The following is a 23,642-nucleotide window of genomic DNA, read 5'->3' on the forward strand; positions in this document are numbered from 1 at the left end:
CACTTGGACGAGCTGCAGAGCGATAGACAGTGATCCTCCTACGCTGTAGACTCCACCACCACCCNGGTTGAAACACACGAGCGTCATTATAGACGGCTGCTTGTTTACCGACACGAACTTTGGTGATACTTAGGTCTGCCACAGTCGAGACACAAGTTCTTCTAGTAGAAATGAAGGCGTATCTAGAAGATGAAATGGTATCGGACAGTGAATGTATGCAGTATCTATGCCTGAGTCCAACGTCAACGAGAGACATGATATAATAATTGCTTGTACTACGAGTAGGGATTGGGGTAGTTGGGTGGTGTGTACGTAGCGGCGCGTGAAAAACGCCTGGAAGAAGTAAGAAGACAGTTGACCACGTAGAGGCAATTTCAAATAGTAGGTAGAGGTCAGGGCGAGGCCCAGATCGACAGGCATTGGTTCTACTCTTTGCTCGACTTGAGACATCGCAAAGGACGGAGTGGGTCGTCGACGAGAAGGTTATCGAGCAGCTCTGAGCTTCGGTGGAGGAGGATAGCCGAACAACCACACGCTGGGCGCAACCTATCAGACGATCGATATATGTGAGCTGGCGAAGACCGAATCCACGAGCTTGGTACTTGTTGTACCTTCTCCGCGAGTCGATGCACGAAGGGGAGCAAGTGGGCAAGTTGTGCGAATCATGGTGGCGGGCGAAAGACAGTGCGATCACTAGCTGGGGATTACACTGGTGTTGTGGTACTAGAACCTAAGTAACGAAGGAGGTCGGTCAGCCAGGCAAAAAGACCAAATAGATGCAAGGTGACGAGGAATTCAGAAGCGGGTGAAGGGAGAACGGTATACCAAAGGAATAAGTAATGCAAGGCTGATAACTTGCCGAAAGAGTTATCCCCACTCTCCAGCTCTGCGACACAAGCTTGCGCTTATGATCAGGCGGACGACAGTGACTTAAATTGCGCTGTGGAAGGGATTTGCCGTGGCTGCTGGCGAAAAGGTGATGCTGGATCCACGAGCTCCGTAGAGGCGCATTAGCTGGGTGGATTCCACCATGGCGATATCCTCTTCGGAGGCCGATGCACGAAGGTATGCAAATGGTGGACGCGAAAGGCGATGCCATCATGAAAGTCGGGAGAGTTGAGGATTGCCAATGTTGTGGAATCAGAAGTCAAAAACGTCCGTTCTCCCCTCTTCCCAGCTCTCCAGCTCGAGCTGGCGTCACTTCCTTCTGAATGACGTGAACCAGATGGCGTACCGTGGATTGCGGAGCTTCTTGAGAGCGTATTGGCGTCGTCGAGCTAGGCATGGTTGAAGACGCCGGCCAGGTGACTGCAATGGAAAGGGCGTTTAGGGCTGGCACTGTCGACTACGGGGCTGGAGAAAACTAACTGCCAAGGGGTCTCCTCTATCCATATGCAGAGTTGTTACGAGCGGATAGCTGAGTCGGGCTTTGCAGATGGAAAGCAGATCAAAAAGGATTGTAGGGCTGTTGCAGTGGCAATGTAAGCATCCAGAAGGTCATAAATTCAAGATTCTAATTGTCGTACCACTAGAAACCAGTGGTTCGCTTAAGATTGGGGGGTCTTGTTGGCTGTAGAAACACGAGGTTCGTGAACGACGTTGCCAAGACCAGAACTGGGAGGACATTATTAGTATACAGGAAGGAGATCGACTCGACTGGAGCATACAAGGGGAAACTGCTGCAAGGTTTGTTGCAGCACAGAAGGGGATGACAAGGTAAGGTAGAAAGAATGCAATGGAAGGAGGAACTCACTCAGAAGCGATGCACTCAGATATTCTTGCAATGAAGCCGAGAGCCCGCACGATAACTTTTCGCCTTTGAATCTCCACAGCTTCCAATTGGAGTGAACGTTGAAGAAGGTGGCCTTCAAATTGCGTTTCCATTTCGGGCAGCAGCGTGAGGTCAGGCAGGGATGTCCAGGCGATAGTAGCTGAACGACCCAGGGGAAACATGGGTGACTCATGAAAACCTGTTCGATCAGGGAAGTTCAGAGGCTCGGTGGTGCTTCGAGGTTGAAAGGACCCTCGGACCCCCATTGCCGGCGGCCGAACAACAACAACACCGGACTCATCCAAGAATCAGGTCGCTCTTTGTGATCACCCAGACGTCCACAGTCGATGATGGGTGCAAAGGGTGGGGGAGTGCTGTGAAATGCTCGGGTCTGACGAGACCCCCATCCTCTAGTCCGACAACATGGTTTCTGAACTGCAGAAACTGCAGCCGTCAACCGCCTCATTCGCCTCGAGTTTCCGAATCACCCTCCGATCTTCTGGCTCACAGCTCCACGCCATCTAACGTCAGATTCAACAAACGAATAACGCCCTTGCGACATCCCTCACATCAACGGCGAATGAACTGGCGAAGATCATCAACCAGAAGGACCTTCCCGTTCAGGAGAAGATCAGTCGCGTCAGCAAGGAAGTCCGCAATAGTATCACGCCGTTGCTCGAGGTCGTCAGGAAGGGCGTATCCGGGGTAAGTCTCAGGCATCTGAATCGTCGGCTCCATCTGGCATCTGGATCATCAACACCAACTATCAACGGCGTCAGAAGCGGAGTAAAGTCTTTGTGTGCGTATGACTCTTTTGAACTCATAGCTTTCGCTGAAAACCTCTACGTGGCATGAGAAATACGGCCGGAATAAGAAAACGACACGTACTCCTCAAATCCCCGCTCCGTCTAAACCCACTCGACTTTTTACGAGTCTGTTACGCGGGAGCGTAAACATTTGGGGTGTGTAGAGGTATGCGCACCGGCCAGGGATCGTGGCATAACACCAACTCGCATAATTGGGACCTTGTTGGCCGCCAGGTTGGCCAGAACCCAAAAAAATTGGAGTGTATGCGGCCGGGCTTTGAGTAGAACATGAGGAGATCTGGGTACTACTGCACGCAGCCCGTCGTCGTCCAAACTTTTGCCACCCTAGGAAACTGTCAAGAATATCGCACGACTAAAGCAGTTATCGTACTCACCACCTCGCTCGTCGTATACCTCTTCTGCCCGACGTTTTTTGAACTTCACCTGACCTCTGATTATCGGCCACGTCGAGCATGGATTGCTTGTGGATTGCCATCGTTTCTGCGGTTACCGTACGTCGGAGGCCAATTGACATGCACTAGGGTCTAATGCCTGGCGGCCGAGAACCCTCTATCCCTTGTATGTGCGTCGGTATGTAGTAACAATTTTTTTGAGCCCGTAAACATCGAGGCCGTTGGTTGGCCGTTGGGGTAGCATCGCTGAGTAGAAAGATCACCATGAGAGGTGAGGTGGATTTGTGAGAATTACAGCTAGGCAGGAAGAATAGCCTCAAGTTAAAGCTACGTTGAGATAGCAGCAGCAGACGAGCGCACAAGTAGCATTGAACGCGACGAACTTGCGGTAGTAAGTTTGCTGACGTCACTTCCAATCACGAGTGTCCTAAATTTCCATCTTCCCTGTGCATTTCCTCAATCACTACATAGCTCCCTCGAACATCCTTCTGTCTCTAACCGGGTGACCAGGTCCTTCCCCAGACTTGGGAATGTGTCACCCCATGCACTCTCAAACCCCTCCTTGATAGACCGTTCAACCTCCTGGGTTCCACACACGGTTGAAACCAACCGTCCTTCGTAACGGTATCGACTCCTCGTTGATCGTCCTCTGTTGCGCCTGCTTGATCTCTCTGTGCAACACAAAAAGTCGCCGGTTTTTCGAGGGTTCAATGTTCTTTCGAGAAGGCTGTTGAGCTGAACTCAGAAGCAAACGCTGGGTCTTCGGGAAGGGAATACATCGAACGGGCTTGAGCTGCGTATACGCATGATGGCGTCAGGAGCTTCGCAAATGTGGCGATCGAGATAGACCCCAACGTCCACCCCAGCCATCACTGCGCAAAAGCGCATGCGCGGTATCCGAAGTCTATCCTATCATCGGCGTTGGCCAGTCAGTCCGGGATGGGGAGGTTTATAGTGGTACGACAATTAGAATTTTGAAATTGCAACGTTCACTGGATGCTTACATTGCCAACAGCGTTGCCTTTCGTCGCCCAACCTTTTGCTCTGCCTTCCATCTACAAACAACCCCTACTCAGCCAACCCGCTCGTAACTACTCCGCATACGGATAGAGGATACTCGGTCAAGCCGTAGTCGACAACGTCAGCCCTCAACGTCCTTTCCAACGACGCCAATACGCTCTCGAGAAGCTCCACAAGCCACGGTAGACCATGGTCGCCCGCCTGGTTCACGTCGGTCAGAAGGAAGTGACGCCAGCTCGAGCTGGAGAGCTGGGAAGGGGGGAGAACGGACGTTTTGACTTCATTGAGTTAGTGACTCTCTTCCTTTGTGCTTTCCTCCCTGCTTTGGCCTCCAAATCCTCTTGACCTTTTGCGCTCGGCTGACCGCCTTCGTCTGTTACTCAGGTTCTGATTCCACATCACTGGCAAACTCCAACTCTCCCACTTCCATGGTCGCATCGTCTTTTGCGTCCGCCATTTGCACCCCTTCGTGCTTCGGCCCGCGAAGGGGATATTGCTATGGTGGATTTCACCCAGGTAAGCCGCCTCTACAGAGCTCGTGGATCTAGCATCACCTCTTCGCCAGCAGCCACGGCAATTCCTCACATAGAGCAATTCGGACACTGCCGTCCGCCTGATCATACGCGCAAGCTTGAGTCGCAGAGCTGGAGAGTGGGGATAACTCCTTCGGTAAGTTGTCAGCCTTGCTTTACGTTCTCCCTTCCCCGGCTTTTGAATTCCTCGTCACCTTGCATCTATCTGGTCCTTTGCCTGGCTGACCAACCTCCTCCGTTACTTGGGTTCTAGTTCCACAACACCAGTGCAATCCCCAGCTAGTGATCGCACTATGACTTGCGCAACTCGGGCACTAGTACCAAGCTTGTGGTTTTATCAGTGGCCGTAGGCAAACCTCATATACATAGATCGTCTGATAGGTTGCGCCCAGCGTGTGGTTGTTTGTCCATTCTCTCTCAGAACTATTCGATAACCTTCTCGTCGACGACCCACTCCGTCCTTGGCGATGTCTCAAGTCGAGCAAAGGTTAGAGTCAATGCCTGTCGATCTGGGCCTCGCCCTGACTTCTAGCTACTATATAAAACTGCCTCTACCGTTACGTGGCTAACTGTTTTCTTCCTTCTTCCAGATGTTCCACGCGTAACTACGTACACACCACCCAACTTCCCCAATTCCGTCTCGTAGTACAAGCAAATATTTCTCGTTGACATTGGACTCAGCATATGTACATACTGAATAGATTCACGGTCCGTTACCATTTCATCTCTAGACTAAGATACGCCTTCATCTTTCCTCTGTTTCCAAGTTGTGTCCCTCGACCTTGGCAGACCTATCACCAGAGTTCTTGTCGGGTAAACAAGCAGTCGCTTGGAATATCTCCACACTGAGTAAAGCGGCGATTCGTTTGTAATGACGTTCCAGCCCCGCAGCTCGTCCAGGTGCGATTGCAATTGGAGCTCCTACAGATCCGTCGACCTCACATTTGTCAGTCAGCTCTGTCTCGCCATTTCGCGCCTCTACAAGCCTACACCTTGTGCGAAGGAGGTCTTCGCGTAGTAGTGAAGTGTTTCCTTCATTCAACTCTGCATTGCCATAGTACGTATTGTTGAATCTTGTGCGAAGGAGGTCTTCGCGTAGTAATGAAGGATTTCCTTCGTTCAACTCTGCATTGCCAAAGTAAGCATGTGTTGAATCCGTCCCTCACTCTCGGCCTACGACTTGGCTGCAGCTCCCTCTGCGGCCTTCAGGCCAATTTCTTCGTCAACTTCGTTCTCCCCTCCGAGTCCGTGTAGCCGTATTTTCGCGCATACATTTATATCCAGCTCCCTCCTTTCTATCCACGTCTGCCCTAACCAACCCCCCTCCATTACAGGCTCAGGGAAAATCGACACGCCTCTCCCTCTCAACGGGCGACCGCCCGCAATCGTATACGCAGGGACTGCCCTCCCTATCTCCGGCCATGTCATCGTCTCCCTCTTCTCCAATAATACAACGCACAAAAACGTACACCAACAGCTCGCGTACGCCCGCTAATGCGTCGTCATCCGGGCATAATGGTTTAGGAGGCATTCGTTACAGGCTTTGGAGGGGGTTTTGTTCCATTTCGAGGGAGTGAGAGGGTGGGTCAGATTCGTGTGGCGGAGGATGAGCTTGGATTCGAGGTTGAGATTGCGAACGAATCGACTGAGGCGGAGAGGGAGAAGGAGAAGAGGAGGGAAGCGGAAATGTGGAAAATTGCTCGGTGCTGGGAGGTCCTCTTGTCCCTTGGCCCACGAGCCTGGTCCACGCCAGGAACTCCGGAGACGGAAAAAGAATTCGCAGCACGTCGATTCACAGCCATTTGACTGAGGGCGGTGGTCTTAGAGGGACAGGCAGCAATTGTGGTTACCCACTGGGGCGACGAGGTTCCTTGGGTACGTGAGGAGGTTGGGCGTTTTAGGATTTGGGAGGGGATGGTGGCGTTGTTGGATGTCCATCACATTGTCTTCAATACCTCACCTATACCCCTCCACTGACTCCGGCCTGGCGCACTTGAGGTTCCTCCATGGTAGTCTTCTATCGTTCCGCCTGCGACAACACTACCCTACCACACCACCTCTGCACAATCACGTTCCCGAAACCCATAGAGGCGTCCCCATCCATTCGGGACGCCCTGTCGTATCGTATCGAACTCGACCAACCGTTGCCTCTCCTCCTTTTTCCTTTCAATGGCGCCGATTCGCCCTTCCTCCGCAAGACCTCTGAGCCAGTCCAGCATGTATGGATTCAACGTAATCCTCTGCACCGCTCGGTACACTCCAAGCTCCTTCTTTTCCGGGCGCCGATGCGAACAAAGAAACCGAATCTTCCACACCACAAGGAAGGTGGGGGGCGAGTCACCGTTGAGAGACAAGATCGAAGAGAAATCGGGTGAGCGATTGGGGTAGTGTCAACGTTCAGCGCTCAACGCTCAATAGTCACCCTCCTTCCTCCACACTGAGAAAGACTCGTTTGTCCATGATGTCCGCTCGTGGACATTGGACAACGACGAGAACCTCGCTTTCAAGAGCCCCGGTCCATCGCTTTTACAACGCGCTGAAACGAGGAGGGCTATGCACATGTGGCACCTAGATGGCCTTCCCACTGATCGACCTAATCCAGGAAGACGGCTAAAGGGACAACAAGGCAGTAGAGTTCTGCAGCGAGAATAGGTAGCGGGGAAGTCGAGATGGGGAGGTAGGAGGCAACACGCCGCTGCTAAAAATGGTTGGGACACAAAGAATCGCAGAGGAGGGTTGGTTTTTCATTGGCGGTCGGTTTGGGGAGGAGGCAGGAAAACGTGGGTGTCCGGGGAATACACTAGGATTTTTATAAAGCCAACTGTGTAAAACAGTCGATCACTACCACCGGTTTAGAATAGGAAAGAATATGAACTCACTTGACGTTCTAACCAACTTGACGGCCAAGACCAGGACTCGACGGAGCAGATATCGGCACTTGAACACGACCCGCTGAGCTACCGCGCAGCACCTCTATCCTTGAAATAGGTTTACAGGCATGAACACAGGTATTCAAACAAAGGCGAACTTACTTACATACCTCGAAATAGGGTCACACTGGAAGGGCAAAAACGAAGAAGAGGAGGAGTTGGAGAAGCCAAGGTACATAAAAATAGACCAAAACACGTGTTCACCTCGTGGCGTGATTGGGGGTCTCTAACATCTTGGGCGCTCTTCTTTCCTTCCTTCCCTCATCCTGAACCTATCCACCTCCAATATCTCAACATGAGCGGAGCGGGCGTTCTTGCGGGTTCTCACGACTTTATTGCTCGTGACAACATGTTCATTGACAACTCTGTGAGTAGAATGGTTATGATCTGGTGAACCAAACTGATAGTGTGAATCTCGGGCAGATGCACATCAATTATGGCAATAGGAAGACGTCCGATGGGGTCATTCCCCTCGTGCCGAATCCGAGCAATCGGTTCACAGGCCGCACACAAGTCATCGCCAAACTTGAGAGGCATTTTTCCAACACAAATGACTCAGCTCAGAGACGAAAGATCTTTCTGTTGTATGGAATGGGGGGTATTGGAAAGACTCAGATTTGCTTGAAGTTCATTGAGGAAATGTCTGGCTTGTGAGTATCATCAGAAAAGCAACCCTTATTTCTGAAATTTCAATTGCCTTCAGCTTCTCTTCTGTTTTCTGGATTGATGCTTCCTCAGTTGGCACCATCACTCAGGCACTCAAGGGTATCTGTAATCTTCCTGCAGCCCAGTCTAGTGGACTGGATGGCTCACCTGAATCTGCTCTTCACTGGATTGGCTTGCTGAAAGAGAACTATGTGATGGTCTTTGACAATGCTGATGTTCTATCACCTGCTGAGCTGGAGGGTTATCTTCCACCTGGAAGGGGGGGAAACATTCTGATAACTAGTCGCAACTCCACCATGAGGAATTTAACCTCACCTGAGAATTCTCTTGAAGTAGCTGAGATGGAAGAGAATGATTCTATTGAGTTACTTTTAAAAGCCAGTTACTTGGATCCATCTTCAATGGAGTTTCAAACTGAAGCTTGTGAGATTGTGAGGAAGCTCTCATACCTTCCTCTTGCTATTGATCAGGCTGGTGCTTACATTGCTTCTGGAGCCACCACTATTGGAAACTATCTTGCAAAATATTATGAGCATCAAAAAACATTATTATCTCATTCTGAATTTACTGGAGCTTCTAAGTATAACAGAACTGTCTATGAAACTTGGGAACTTTCATACAAAGAGATTCAACAAAGAACTAAATCTGGTGATTCTCATAAGACCAATGCAGCCAACAGTGCAATGCTCCTTCTGGAATTATTTCCTTTCTTCCATCATGAGGGAATTAGTGAGGAAATATTTTCTTATGCTGCTCTTCAAAGAGATGAAGAAACCTCTAACTCTGAATTGCCACTTGCCAGTTCTATACTGGATCGGAGACTGCTGCCTCTGAACAAGGCAGGTACTTGGGATGATGTACTTTTTGGAGAAGGCATTCGGGTATTGCTGTCCTTCTCCTTGATTAAGAAAGCACCATCTGATGGTGTGTATGCAATGCATCCACTTGTTCATGCCTGGGGAAGAGACAGAATGACTTTGGATGAGAAGGAAAGATGTTGCTTTATGGCATATGTTACTTTATCTTGTTCACTAAGATGGGAGGGAAGCCAACCATATAGATTTCACAGGGCCTTGGTAACACATGTAAGAGCAAATATGGAGTATTCCGGATCAGAAAGTGATCAGAAGGGTATCAGTTACTTAGATGATGCTTATGCCAAATTTGGAGAGCTGCTGCAACACCAAGGATACACAAAGGAAGCAGAAATCTTGCAGATTAAAGTTCTGGATACAAGGAATGAAATTCTTGGAGTAGAACACCCAAATATAATCAGTGCTATGGCACATATTGCATCAACAAATCGAGACCTGGGAAAATATACAGAAGCAGAGAAGCTGGAGATCCAAGTTCTGGATGCAAGAAACAGAATTCTGGGAGTGGAACACCCAGACACAATCAATGCCATGGGAGGTTTAGCAGAAACATATTATCTGCTGGGAAAATACAAAGAGGCAGAGAAACTGCAGATGCAAGTTCTGGATGCAAGGAACAGAATTCTTGGAGTGGAACACCCAGATACAATCTATGCCATGGGACATCTTGCAGCAACATATTATTGTCTGGGAAAATACACAGAGGCAGAGAAGCTGAAGATGCAAGTTCTGGATGCAAGAAACAGAATTCTTGGAGTGGAACACCCACAAACAATCAGAGCAATGGCAAATCTAGCAGTGACATATCAAAACTTGGGAAAATACACAGAGGCAGAGAAGCTGGAGATGCAAGTTCTGGATGCAAGGAACAGAATTCTTGGAGTGGAACACCCAGATACAATCAATGCCATTGCAAATCTAGCAGTAACATATCAAAACTTGGGAAAATACACAGAGGCAGAGAAGCTGGAGATGCAAGTTCTGGATGCAAGGAACAGAATTCTTGGAGTGGAACACCCAGATACAATCAATGCCATTGCAAATCTAGCAGCAACATATCGACACTTGGGAAAATACACAAAGGCAGAGAAGATGGAGATGCAAGTTCTGGATGCAAGTAATAGAATTCTTGGAGTTGAACACCCAGATACAATCTATGCCATGGGACATCTTGCAGCAACATATTATTGTCTGGGAAAATACACAGAGGCAGAGAAACTGCAGATGCAAGTTCTGGATGCAAGGAAAAGAATTCTTGGAGTGGAACACCCAGATACAATCAATGCCATTGCAAATCTAGCAACAACATATCAAAACTTGGGAAAATACACAGAGGCAGAGAAGCTGGAGATGCAAGTTCTGGATGCAAGGAACAGAATTCTTGGAGTGGAACACCCAGATACAATCAATGCCATTGCAAATCTAGCAGCAACATATCGACACTTGGGAAAATACACAAAGGCAGAGAAGATGGAGATGCAAGTTCTGGATGCAAGTAATAGAATTCTTGGAGTTGAACACCCAGATACAATCTATGCCATGGGACATCTTGCAGCAACATATTATTGTCTGGGAAAATACACAGAGGCAGAGAAACTGCAGATGCAAGTTCTGGATGCAAGGAAAAGAATTCTTGGAGTGGAACACCCAGATACAATCAATGCTATTGCAAATCTAGCAACAACATATCAACACTTGGGAAAATACACAGAGGCAGAGAAACTGCAGATGCAAGTTCTGGATGCAAGGAACAGAATTCTTGGAGTGGAACACCCAGATACAATCAATGCCATTGCAAATGTAGCAGCAATATATCGACACTTGGGAAAATACACAAAGGCAGAGAAGATGGAGATGCAAGTTCTGGATGCAAGTAATAGAATTCTTGGAGTTGAACACCCAGATACAATCTATGCCATGGGACATCTTGCAGCAACATATCAAGTCTGGGAAAATACACAGAGGCAGAGAAACTGCAGATGCAAGTTCTGGATGCAAGGAAAAGAATTCTTGGAGTGGAACACCCAGATACAATCAATGCAATGCAAATCTAGCAGCAACATATTATACTCTGGGAAAATACACAGAGGCAGAGAAACTGCAGATGCAAGTTCTGGATGCAAGGAACAGAATTCTTGGAGTGGAACACCCAGATACAATCAATGCCATTGCAAATCTAGCAGTAACATATCAAAACTTGGGAAAATACACAGAGGCAGAGAAGCTGGAGATGCAAGTTCTGGATGCAAGGAACAGAATTCTTGGAGTGGAACACACAGATACAATCAATGCCATTTCAAATCTAGCAGCAACATATCGATACTTGGGAAAATACACAGAGGCAGAGAAGCTGGAGACCCAAGCTCATAAATTAAAGAACAGAGTTCCTGCAGCAGAATCTCATACAATTCCTACCACAGCCAATGTCCAAGAAGCACAGGGGGTTCAAGTTGTTGAGGCAGGCACCATAAGTCATGGTGAACAAAACTTGCATTCAACACAGGTTGTTTTGAATCATCCAGTTCAAGCAGTGCTTCTGGATAATCCTGAGAAACAAGGTATGTTTTTTGGTAATTGTTGTTTGAACCCCCTCTGATGTCTTTATCCTCAGTCCATTGTCTTTCCAAACTTGCAAACAGAGTTTTAAAATTTAAATCCAAAATGTCACACTTGTTTCATAAAGGGAAAGATTTTGATGATGACTTTACAGGAACTAGTACTTAATCCACCTTCTATAGTGATTTGTTTCTGTTTCACTGATATTCTATCTTGTGCTTGTGTCTTGATATGTTGTTGGTTACTAGATGCAAGCTATATTACCTTTGACTAACTTACAATTTCTCAGACATTGTTACCATAAAAATATTTGAAATTTATGGACAATTTCATTACAGTAGTTGGTTCAAGTTAATGTGGCCCAGATGTATTACATGTTTCTTACCAGAAAACAGAAAAAGAATAAGGAACTTTCAAAAGAGTATATCAACACAAATTATCTTGTCATGTGTCCAGTGAGCTAGCAATTTTGAGTCTTTGTTGTTGAGATGTCTATTGTTTTGTTTATGATCTTGAGCTGGACTAATTAAGTGGGTGTAGGTCCAACAGTCTATTGTCAGAGCCCCTTTCAAAACAGACAAAAAAGATTTTTCATTCACTCTGGATGCACAAAGATTGTTTTCAATGAATGAAGATCAAATATTTATGAAACATATTAAAACATATAGAAACTTACTTGAAAGATATACAGTTGCGGACAACTAAAGTCAACAAATTTATAGACTGATTTATTGAGACCGGTAGTAAATTTTTCAAAGTCCGAAAACCATCGGAATAGGCAGGAATTGAGTAGATCTTTTAAATGGTACAAGCCAATTTCCCAAAAGTGAAGATTTGTCAGAAAAAAGGTCCAAAATTTTGGCGCACACCCAAAGAAATCGATAAAATCTCGAAAAAATAAAAATAAAATAGATCCTCCCCTTTAAAAAAAATTGCTATTATGCTGCCCAAACCTAGAGGCTGTCCTCCTAAAAAGCATTGCAACCTTGAACACCTCCAAAACAAACCTTTTTTGACTTTTATTCCATCAGTGACATCATTTTCTCAAAGCTGTCAGACTGTCAGTGACAGATGATGAAGAACTGATCACGAGATCTCAAGTGTCACACCCCATTACACAATAAAAATGAGGCAAGCAAAGCTGAGGAATCAGGCGAAGAGATGGATATGCAGAGAGTAATTGGGATAAGCTTGATGAGCAGGATTTTTTTGAGAGACTTGCTGAGATGGCGATGTAGGATGCAAAAAAATTGGCTCAAAATTTTGGCACAGCCAAAAACTCATGGGAATAACATGAAAACACCATTTTTGAGCTCCTTTTGCCTGTCCAGTTTCAGAACTGTCATCAGATTTCCATCAAAAAATCTGGTTCCTGAGATACTCAATTTGTTGACTTTAGTTGTCCACAACTGTAGGGTCAATTTGAATTGTCTAAATACTTATCTCAATGCATTCAACATGTTTTCAACATGTCTTATTAATATTTGACCTTCATTCATTGAAACCAATCATTGAAGATGTATTACATATTTCTTACTAGAAAAGAGGGGAAAAATAAGAAATTTTCAAAACATATTTTTAGAGTATTCCAACACAAATTATCTTGCCATGTGTCCAGTGCTAAGAACTTTGTATAAATGTATTCAGTGTAACAGTTATTTTCTACTGTATGAAGGTGAATATCTCATTTCCAATCCCACTCAAAAATCTGACGATTTGGTAGCTGCCGTGGAGGCTGTTGCCGACTCCAGCAGCGCAATTACGGATGAACAGGTCTTTGACATCTATAGGTGTCTGCTTAAACACGCAGACGCGGTCTCTGGCTCCGTTATGAGCAAGCTTCTCGACTCCATTTCCTCTGGCCTCTTAGCGGAATTAGAGGCTACTATGCGTGATGTGGAGTTGGGAGATCAGCAATCGTACATGGCGCATAAAACGCCGTTGGAGTTGTACGCGTTTTTGCTGCAATGGTTCGTTACGGCGGCTGAGAAGGTCAAGGCCACTGAGGATGGCGATGCGCCACCCCCAGTAGCGGCTACCAAGGGCAGGAGAGGGAGGGGAGGGAAGGCTGGAGCGGGGAGAGGGGCAGGTCGTGGAGCTGCGAGCAAGAAGAATGAGGCGTGGACTTGGCAGGACCAGATCCCTGCGACACTTGGGCTGATTGTCAAAGTTCTGCGTCTTCAGACGCAACGTATTTGGACGACGACTGCTGAAAGGGAAGACTTTATCAAGTGCGTTGCTATTTTCTGTTGTTCGTTTATCTTCTAACATAACTGTAGAACCATTACAAGACCCGCATATCACGTCGCTGAAAACGAACAATACATGAAAAAGTCAGATATCAAGCTCTGGGTCTACAAAGTCATCTGTCTCTCCGTGAAACACCATGGTCAATCTTTTGCTGTTCACATCAACATCATCCAATTTCTTACATTCTTCGAACACCTCTCCGAGCCCATGGCAGAGTGCCTCACCGTCCTCGCTGGGGAGTACGACCATGCTCAAGTCGGGGACGAAATCCTCCGCGACATCGCGGGCAAGACTTTCAACGCGCAAGATAGCAAAGGCCCTCGTGCATTCGCGAGGTTCCTCGTCAAATTCGCAGAGCTCGCTCCACGCGCAATACTCAAACAGCTCAGTCTCCTTCTAGACCAGCTGGATTCTGAGGTCTGTCTTGCTCCTTTCTTTCTTAAGTTCACCGCCTGACGAGTACCTATCTCACGCACCAGTCATACCCAATGCGCCAAGCCCTGGTCGAAGTCATCGGCTCCATCATCACCGAGCTCTCAAATACAAGCACAGACAACGACAACTCCAAAACCGCCCAAAAGCAAATAAGCGGGCTCTTCGACCTGCTCCTCGAACGCACGCTCGACATCTCCTCATACGTGCGCACGAAGCTCCTCCAAGTTCTCGCAAAGATGTGCGATTTGAAGCCCAAGTTTCCTAAACAGCGCTTGGCGATTACCGGTGCTGCCATTGCTGCGCTGGCGGATAAGGGCGCGACGGTGAGGAAGACGGCTGCGGCGCTTTTGGTGAAGCTGTTGGAGACCCATCCGTATCGCACGCATGGGGGTATGTTGCAGCTTGATGTGTGGCAGGCGGCGTATCAGGATGTTTGTAAGGAGTTGGAGAAGGTTGAGGGGAAGATTGGGAATGCGGTTGAGAAGCCGAAGGGGGAGGATGATGATGAGGAGGAGAAGGATGAAGAAGAGGAGGGTAAAGGGGAGGAGGGTGAATCTGGAAGGAAGAGGAAGAAGTCGAAAAAGTACTTTTTATGCCGTTCGCGTGTTGATTAAACTGAGGGTTCTCGTTTACTAGGACAAAGGCCAAGAAAGAAGATTCGATGGATGTAGATACCGAACTAGAAGAGAACGAAGATGAAGACGAAGAGAGCGACGAGGAAGACGAGGACGAGGACGACGCGAAAATGGCCGTGGACGACGACGACGAGAACGCCACGCCCAAGAAAAAGCCCAAGAAGAAAAAGAAACATTCAAAGCTCAAACCCCGCAAATCTCAATTGAACGTGGCTGCCGTTACCGAGGAACAAGCTGTCCTGGCTGGGTTGGAGGGTCAAGAACTTCAGCTGATGAGGTTGCGCAAGAAATATTTCGTCGAGGGATTGGCGTTTATTCGTCAGATTGAGAGTGCCATGGAGCCTATGGGACTGCTTCTGGGATCGAAGAATAAGCTGGAGGTTGCTGAGGCTATAGAGTTTTTCAAGGTTGCGCATGATTATGAGTTCGAGAGTGCTAAGGTTGGTCTCGGTTTTGTTGGAGGGCGAGTGATTGGGGGCTCATGTTCGTTTCGTTTGTATAGGCCGGGATTAGGAAGATGCTGCATTTGATATGGGTGAAGGACAACAACAATTCTGGACCTGCGGAGGAGGCTAAGGAGGCTAAAGGTGTTCGGCAGAGGTTGCTGGACTGTTATCGCGGTTTGTACTTTGAAGCTATCGAGGGTCTGCAGCCCAAAGAGCAAGTCAGCCGTATTGCGAAGAATTTGGTTGAGTGCGTTATCCTTCCCCTTTCCCTTCTTTTTTGGTGAAGTTCTTACGACAATTTCTTTCCATTAGGCGAACGTATGAGACCACTCTGGCTGAACTAACAAGTTTGGAGGAGATGATGCGTATTATGAGTGAAGAGGAGCAGATTCATCAAGATGTTATTTCCAAGCTTTGGTAGATCTATAGTATGTTCACCTTGCAATATGGCGCTTCTTTATTCTTACATTCCGTCATACAGGTTCTAAACAAAACATTCCGAGCCAGCAGCGCCGTGGAGCCATCATCATCTTGGGCATGCTTGCCTTGGGAAGACGCAGCGTCCTGAGTGGTCGCGTTGACACTTTACTCAAAGTGGGTTTGGGACCGTTGGGCAAGGTGAAATCTTTTTGTCAATCTTATTCGGTATGAGCTAATGCGAACTATAAGGCTGATCTTACCTTGGCTCGATACACCTGTGTGGCCTTGCAGCGATTGAACGGGAGTGCTAAGAAGGTCAAAGGTATGTCTGGTGCAGAGTCAAGGGGATGCATGGATTCGACTAACACCATGACAGGTTCCCTCCTCGACAAGACCATGCGCATCGAGATGACCAATTCCATCTTCCGCAAACTCCAAGATGCCGTCAACCATCCCTGTCGATCTCGAGAATGGTTCGGGTTCGCCGAGCAGGTTATCAACACCGTATATGCGCTCGGCGAGCATCCAGACCTGTTCTGCAATGAGCTCATCAAGAAATTCACTATCAAAGCTTTCACCCCTCGTGCTCCCAAACCTGCTGTTCCCAAAATCAATAACGAAACGGCGGAGACGGGCCCTGATGCTATGGCTGAAGACCATGCAGGAGACGTTACCCAAAACTCTCTGGACACGGCCACACAGGACTCGACTCACGGAACGCAGCAGGATGACAAGGAGAAGGATGTCGGCGACGCGTTTGAGCTGAGCCAACTTCTTTTCATTGTGGGACATGTGGCTATCAAGCAGATCGTGTTTCTGGAACTTGTTGAGCGGGAGTGGAAGCGCCAGAAGGACGAAAAACAAGCTGGTATGTCTTCTTCGTCATATGTGATTTCGTCAAGTAACCATGCATGTCTCGCAGCCGAAAAGTTGGCAGCGAGGGCGAAAGGCACCGATAAAGCTTCCAAGGATGGCGAGGAGCTTGATCAAGTTGCTGGTAATGCAGAGGACGAAATTGGAGATCGCGTCGCAGGTGTTCGTGAAACGGAGATGCTCTACGGCACTGACTCCCTTTTGGCGATGTACGGCCCCATGGTCGTCCATATCTGTGGTAGCCCTCACAAATTCAAGGTTCGTAGACTGTCCTAGTATGCGTTTCTGAGTAATCTTAATCTTGTTTGCAGAGCCCAACATTGCGAGCAGCTGCAACGCTATCATTCAGCAAGTTCCTTTGCGTCAGTTCGCAGTTCTGCGACCAGAACCACCGGCTATTATTCAAGATCCTCGAGACGTCCAAAGACGCCAACATCCGGAGCAACATCGTCATCGCGTTGGGCGATGTCGCCGTGTCCTTTAGCAACATCATCGACGAGAACAGTAACGAGCTGTACAAGGGCCTTTCGGACGGCAGCATCATTGTCAAGAAGAATACGCTCATGGTCTTGACGCATTTGATTCTGAATGGGATGATCAAGGTGAAAGGTCAGCTTGGTGAAATGGCCAAGTGTGTCGGAGATGAAGATGCACGTATTGCCGATTTCGCCAAGCTGTTCTTTAGCGAGCTGTCTACGAAGGAGAACGCGATCTACAATAACCTTCCTGATGGTAAGTTTTTTTTGTCTGACGCTCACTACGGAATACTGATTTTGTTCGAAAAGTGATCAGCCACTTGTCGACGGGTGATCATGCCGTTGACGAAAAGACTTTCAGGAGTACACTCCAATATATCTTCACCTTTATCGAAAAGGTCCGTTTCTCGAGCTGTCTGTCTTGATACGCAGCTGCCTTACTATCACGTATCTCAGGAAAAAAAAGCAGAGAACATCGTCGAGAAGCTATGCCAGCGTTTCAGGCTCAGCGAAGATCCTCGTCAATGGCGCGACATCGCTTTCTGTCTTTCCCTCCTCCCATTCAAATCGGAGCGGTCCGTCAAGAAGCTGATCGAGGGCTTCCAGTTCTACCGGGATAAACTACACGAACCACAGGTGTACGAAAAGTTTACAGAGATTCTGGCAAAGGCACGTCTCTCCCGTCTTGCGGTTTCAGGCTCTGACGCTTACTTCTTTATCTACAGGCACGTTCTAATAAATCCAAGGACAAGCCGGATAATGAGCTCAATGAGTTCGAGCATGTACGTTCTAATAGAACGTTATCCATATTGCCGCTGACAGTCGATCATCAATTAGCTTCTGGAAGAACATAAGAACCAGGGAGAAGAGGACCAAGCGCTCGAAAAGCGTGTAGAGAAGAAGGCAGCGAAGAAACGGGCCTCAAAGCGAAGTACGCCGTCCTTTCCTTTGTCTTGCCGGTACCCATGAACTGACCGGTCGTAACCCTGATAGCTACCCGGAAGAAACCTGTCCAAGCCGAGGAAGAGTCTGAGTGATGCGATGTTTGATTTTTGTATAATTTATTACCATGAACCACTGGGATCTTTTCTTGTATCACATACTGTATCGTAGTAAAAACCACTGTTTAATGGCATATTCGCGAAATCCGGGGATGGATCGTTCAACTTGAAGCAGGAGGCATGTTAAATGTCGAATTTTGGAAGGGGAAGAAGCATGTAAGTGCAGATGTCTCGTAAAAGACGAATGAGTGAATGAGTGTGGTAGTCATGGCCAAAAGAAACCATAGTTCGCTATAGAGATAAGCTATCGAAAAAGGACAGTGAGGGCGACGAGAACGCCAATAGCTCGAGGGAGAGAAAGTCCAGAGAGTCAGAGAGAGACAAATCGTATATAGATACAAAAAAGATACGCGTTCGAAAGGAAAAGAAAAGGTATACTGAGTGAGAGATCGATCAAATGAGCGTGGTGGTGGAGAGAGATAGTTAAATTGAGTGATAAAGAATGATGGAAATTATGAACCCGGGTATTGCTTATGCTAGCGTGATTTGAGTTTGAGTGAGTGAGTGAGGTCCGGGTGGGTGGGGCGTTGTTGTCGTTTGATACAGTATATGGATGGATGGATGGTTTTTTTGTGATTGCAGGGGTCTCTTTTCTTGTGGTGGGTCTTCTTCTGACTTCTGACTTCCAGCAATGAGTGGGTTCGTTTGGTTTGGTGTGGGTTGGAGGTAGGGATGGCTGGGTGGAGAAGGACGGGAGGGACCGCGGTAGCGGATGGGTGGGAGCTTGCCGTATGAACGAACGGCCTAGGGAGGCGGGCGGGGTGACGGATGAGGAGGGAGAAAAACGGCGGCGCAAGACGTGAACCCAACACAAGTCTATTCAGCCTCAAACCGCGCACCCCCCTCACCCCCTCTCATAATAGCCTTCATAAAATCAAAGAACCTTTCCGCATACTCCCCAGGTGGAACCGGGCTAATCTTATGCTATTCACATCATCAACATCTCCAAGTTCCCAAAAAGCAAGCAGAAAAAGAAACTCACCCGATCAGCCTTCAACCCCTTCCACAAATGCTCAGCCCTCTTCACAAGCGAATAAGGCGTCAAAATATCAATAACGCCCAAATAATAAATCACATCCAACCCTTCATTGCCTTCGTCCGTCGCCCTCAACCCTCCCTCGTCTTGATAAAAGATCAACTGAAGTCGATCCCCGATATCTTCTTCGGGGAGTCGGATGGTATGTTTGCCTAGCCTTTTAGGGTCGGACGAACGCATGGCCCGACGCATGGCGATGGCTTCGGGGGATTTGTGGCCGCCTGACATGGTTTTTGAGCGGCCTAGGGAGTTGGGGAGGTCCGGCTATAAAAACAAATAACGAAGGGGTGAGCACAAACAATGTAGGAACGGAGAATGAAAACGAAGGAAACCCACCGAAAACACCTTCAACGTATTCCTCCTAACATTATCCCTATTCCCCCTCTGCATATTATGTATCCCCACCAAAAGACTATAATCCATAACATTAACCCCCCTCAAAAACTCCGCGTCCCTCCTAAGCTGTTCCGTCAACAACGCCCTTTTCTCCGGTCCCAAATCCAACGCCTTCCCCCTCTTTATCCAATTCAAATCCTTCAACACAGCCCGAGGGTTCCGCGCGGCTTTATCTTCGGGGTACTCACGGCCCACCGTACTCCCCTTTAAATCATACGTCTCGTGGATATCTTTATGTGGTGGGAAAAGGTTGTTCATGATCACGAAATGGATTTTCCGACCTCGGGGAAGTTTGACGCGGTGTAGGCCGTAAAACCGACTCAAGAGCGTATGTGGGTTTTCTTTGACGTGGTCAAAGTATTGTGGGAGGATGGACAAGAGGAATTTATGTTCAGAGTGTCGAATGGTTTTGATTATGAACCGATAGTCTCGCGAGAAATAAAAGAACGACCCTGATTTTCCGGGGGATCCGAGTTCGGAAAGGATGTATTTTGCGGTGAGGGAGAGGAGGTAGTCTGCGGGGTCTAGATGGAATATGTCTTCCCTAAGTGTCCGAAATACCCAAGGCGCATAATCCTTGAACTTGAAATCGTATTTTGCCGAAGGAGTCAGCTCGTTTCCGACTATATCGAATGAAAACTTGTGACGAGCGGTAAAGTCTTCTATCGTCAGTAGTCGTTTTATTTTAGCTTGACATCGAGAAACCTGCTAGACGTGAGCGTGTATCATGAATAAAGAAACAAAGAAAACCCACCCCGATACGTATACCCGTCAACATATTATACATCAACACATAATTCACATGATCCTCCCCAATAAGGTTGCCCACAAGCGGCATATCCTGCTCGGACTTGGGCCTCGTCTCAGCACGCGTAAGCGCCGCCTCCGCTTCTTGTTGCAGCTGCTGCTTCGCCCTCTTCTCCATCCTCTCCCTCCTAATCTGCTCCGCCGCAATCTCAATATCAGACGCCAGCTCAATCCCCACTTCACCGATATACGACGCATCCTCAGGCGAATGCGACGAGCTCCCATATTGCCTCGTATGTGTCTGATGGCCGCGCTTGAAACTGGCAGCGATGGGGCTTGAGCCAGTTGTGTTTCGCCGTGTTGGACGCATGGGGATGATGGCGACTGGAGGCTGGAGGTATGGATCGTATGCTGCTGATTTTGATGATGATGATTCGCCGGCGGTGGCGGTGGGGGGTGAGGCGTAACGGAGAGTTGGAAGTGAGCCTTTGGTGTCGGTTGAGGCCCTATGGAGGGTATTGTCGAATGTGGATGATCTGGCTGTTAGTCGGGAAGACGTGGATGATGCTTGACGTTCACGTTCTCGAGCATTAGAAGACTCGCGAATGACGGAATCTGAGTGTGACGCGGGTAGTAGACGACTGGGAGGAGGAGGCGGCTCCAGTTAGTCTCTTTCAACGCTGGCAGGGGGAGAGGGCGGTGGCGGACCAAAGTGGACTTCGTTGTCACCGCTTGGCTGCACCGTTTCCGTCGTCACCGACTTTGTCACCGTCGTTCTGGTAAAATAGCTATCTTGACCAGCAGGGCCAGTTTCTACCTCCACCTCGCTGGTCACCATAATAATCTGAGGTTGGTCGCCGTTGTTGTTGTCTTCATCTCGGTTAGTGATGGTGTGAGGAGACGACGCAGTGGACGTCGTAGACAGCGGAAGAGACTGGCGCGAGGCAGCGGCAGAGACGGGGGCGGTCTTGTAGGATGTAGCTGACAATGACAGCATGCTGCTGTGGGTTGAGAGGAGGCTTTGCCTGCAGGCAGGCACAACAATTGGCGAAGGCAAACGACAGGTGGGCGAAACGGCAGTGGTAATTTGAAGAAGCCATCGCGTCCAGCGTCGAGGACAGAATATAGAAGAGGACGGCGGCGAAAGGTAAGAAAGCAGTGTTCGCTGCATGACATAACTTTAGCGTGTTATTATTATTATTATTATTGATCTTTTATTGCCATGCTCGTAAGCGAGGCACGCCCATGTGCCACTACATCCAATCCCGGCTATCTAAGCTATATATGGTATGTAGGCCCCCCCCAGGCTAAGATGTATACCTACAACTGTCACGTGCGTCATGGGTTGGTGTTATTATTTACAAGATCCTTTATCCAACTTTGTGACCTGGCTGAACTATTTTTGAACATAACCTCTGCCCCCAAATCCTCCGGCAAATTCCTGATAAGGCCGACTATCCCCCCGGGTGGCTCCGTATAACGGCAAGCTAGTAGAGGCCCATTTAAGTGCGTACTGAACCAGGACCGTGGGTAGATTTATCCCGTGTGGGTGCGATTAGTAAGCAAGCTGACTTGAAGGTAGTGGTGATAGGGTTGTAAACAGTGTGAACCATTGTATTATGGATGCGGCGAACCCCTCAATATGGTAGCGGGGCCATCTTTCAGGCACCAATTTTGCATTTCGCTTGGGCGGGCCTTTCGGCATAATCCTCCCATACCCTGGGGCCGGTACCCCGGCTCTGGTGTGATGTCCCCTGCAGAGACTCCCATAAACCGGCTTCACAGCCGCACACCCTCAGCAGATGACTGATGCAGATAGTGGTGAGAAACCCCGGTGTCAACATGTAGTCCGGTGGTGGTGGGGGGCAGGTTTCGAACCCTCGACCACCTGGATGCCTCAACACCCAGATGTTCGCAGCGAATGGACCACTACACCATCGCGCCCCAACTTTAGCGTGTTGTGAAAGATGGAGAAGGGAGGAAGGTATTTAAATACAGCAACTATTTAAATACAAGAAATCGAACCATTTCGGAAAAGCTTGACTACACGTGATTTGATGTGACGAAAAATCAACTAAATCCAAAAATTCAGAAAATCCAAACGAGCCACGAAAGAGCTGTAAGACGTCGTGAACGAGTGTAATTGATTGTTTACGGCATTCAAAGCTGGGCGCAGTTCGCAGATGCAGCTCGCAGCACGCATAATAATTAGCTTATATAAGGTAGATTTCGGAGTCCGCCCAGTGTGCGTGTCACGCCTGATTCAAATCACTAATCTATGATAAGCTGGGCACCTTTCTTGTCAGTTATCCTCGCTATGCATTCGAAACCACTGGGGAAAGACCTCATAGACTCTTTCTTACTATCTATGGGAACTCGAGACATTTTTTTGCCACCCGAAAACCTTGAAGAATACACTCTGAACCTCCAAAAAGATCTTGAAATCATTGCTCTCCTCAAGGAAACTCGTTATCTTAATGAGCGTCCTCCTGTCCCGAAATGCGGTAACATAGATCTGGCATGCAAGTTCTCTCAATATCCTGCCCACCATCACTGCTTCATCAACATGCTTCATGTTACACCTCTTGTCTTCCTCACAATTCTTGATCTTATTGAGGATCATGATGTCTTCAAGAATGACACAAACCTTGGTAGTGTTTAAAAGTCCGATCTGGTCCGGTTTTTTGATGCCCCTGGGCTTTAACCGTAACTGTAACCGGTCTGCATTTTTCCCAGAAGTCAAAATTCCAAACCAGACCACAAAAAGACTGCAGACCACAGTTTTTTGCGGTCTATAGACTGGTCTTGGTCTTCTTTGGTTTTAACTGGTTTAAGACTGGTTTTCTGGCCAATATTTTTAAATTATGAATCAGTAAATTTGTTAATGTCTTTCATAGCTTTAAAAAGAGCCCAAGAACATTAAATTCCGTTGAGAATTGGTGTTTCTATAAAAAAAGTCTTGTACATCTACTATTTTTAACGAAATTTTACATTTTCAACTATATCTTTGTCAATTTTGAACCAATTAATACGTGCTTGAGTGCGTTTTGAAAGATATTTAGTGGGCTACAAAAAACCGGTCCTAACCAGGTAAGACCAATTCATTTAGACCGGTCTTTTTGCAGTCTTTACTTCTCAAAAATGAAAAAACCGGACCTGTGGTCCGGTTTTTTGTGGTCTTGGTCCGGTCTGGTTATGGCCTTTTTCCAGTCATGAGACCAGACTTCCAAACACTAAACCTTGGGCAAACACCTGTTGAGCAGCAGTTAGCTGTTACCCTTTTCTGAATGGGAAGGT

At 47.8% G+C, this 23,642-nt stretch overlaps 3 protein-coding genes across 3 annotated transcripts; all 3 read right to left on the minus strand.

The window, feature by feature from the left end:
* Nucleotides 1-2,708: 2,708 nt before the first annotated feature.
* On the minus strand, nt 2,709-2,867 carry LACBIDRAFT_317511 (uncharacterized protein; the record flags this gene model as incomplete). Its single annotated transcript, XM_001890148.1, has 1 exon — nt 2,709-2,867. The coding sequence occupies one exon, from the start codon at nt 2,865-2,867 to the stop codon at nt 2,709-2,711; it is 159 nt and encodes a 52-aa protein (XP_001890183.1).
* A 2,421-nt stretch (nt 2,868-5,288) lies between these two features.
* LACBIDRAFT_335280 (uncharacterized protein) lies at nt 5,289-6,762 on the minus strand (the record flags this gene model as incomplete). Its single annotated transcript, XM_001890149.1, has 5 exons — nt 5,289-5,668; nt 5,863-5,956; nt 6,003-6,034; nt 6,082-6,349; nt 6,598-6,762. The coding sequence occupies 5 exons, from the start codon at nt 6,760-6,762 to the stop codon at nt 5,289-5,291; spliced, it is 939 nt and encodes a 312-aa protein (XP_001890184.1).
* An 11,619-nt stretch (nt 6,763-18,381) lies between these two features.
* Nucleotides 18,382-21,342, minus strand: LACBIDRAFT_397690 (phosphatidylinositol phosphate kinase PIPK5; the record flags this gene model as incomplete). The annotated part of the gene is made up of 6 exons (XM_001890150.1): nt 18,382-18,910; nt 19,006-19,090; nt 19,149-19,466; nt 19,539-20,303; nt 20,353-20,960; nt 21,054-21,342. The coding sequence occupies 6 exons, from the start codon at nt 21,340-21,342 to the stop codon at nt 18,477-18,479; spliced, it is 2,499 nt and encodes an 832-aa protein (XP_001890185.1). The 3' UTR covers nt 18,382-18,476.
* Between the last annotated feature and the right edge of the window lie 2,300 nt (nt 21,343-23,642).

Source organism: Laccaria bicolor, genomic scaffold, assembly GCF_000143565.1.
Source record: "Laccaria bicolor S238N-H82 LACBIscaffold_81 genomic scaffold, whole genome shotgun sequence".
NCBI classification, from domain to species: domain Eukaryota; kingdom Fungi; phylum Basidiomycota; class Agaricomycetes; order Agaricales; family Hydnangiaceae; genus Laccaria; species Laccaria bicolor.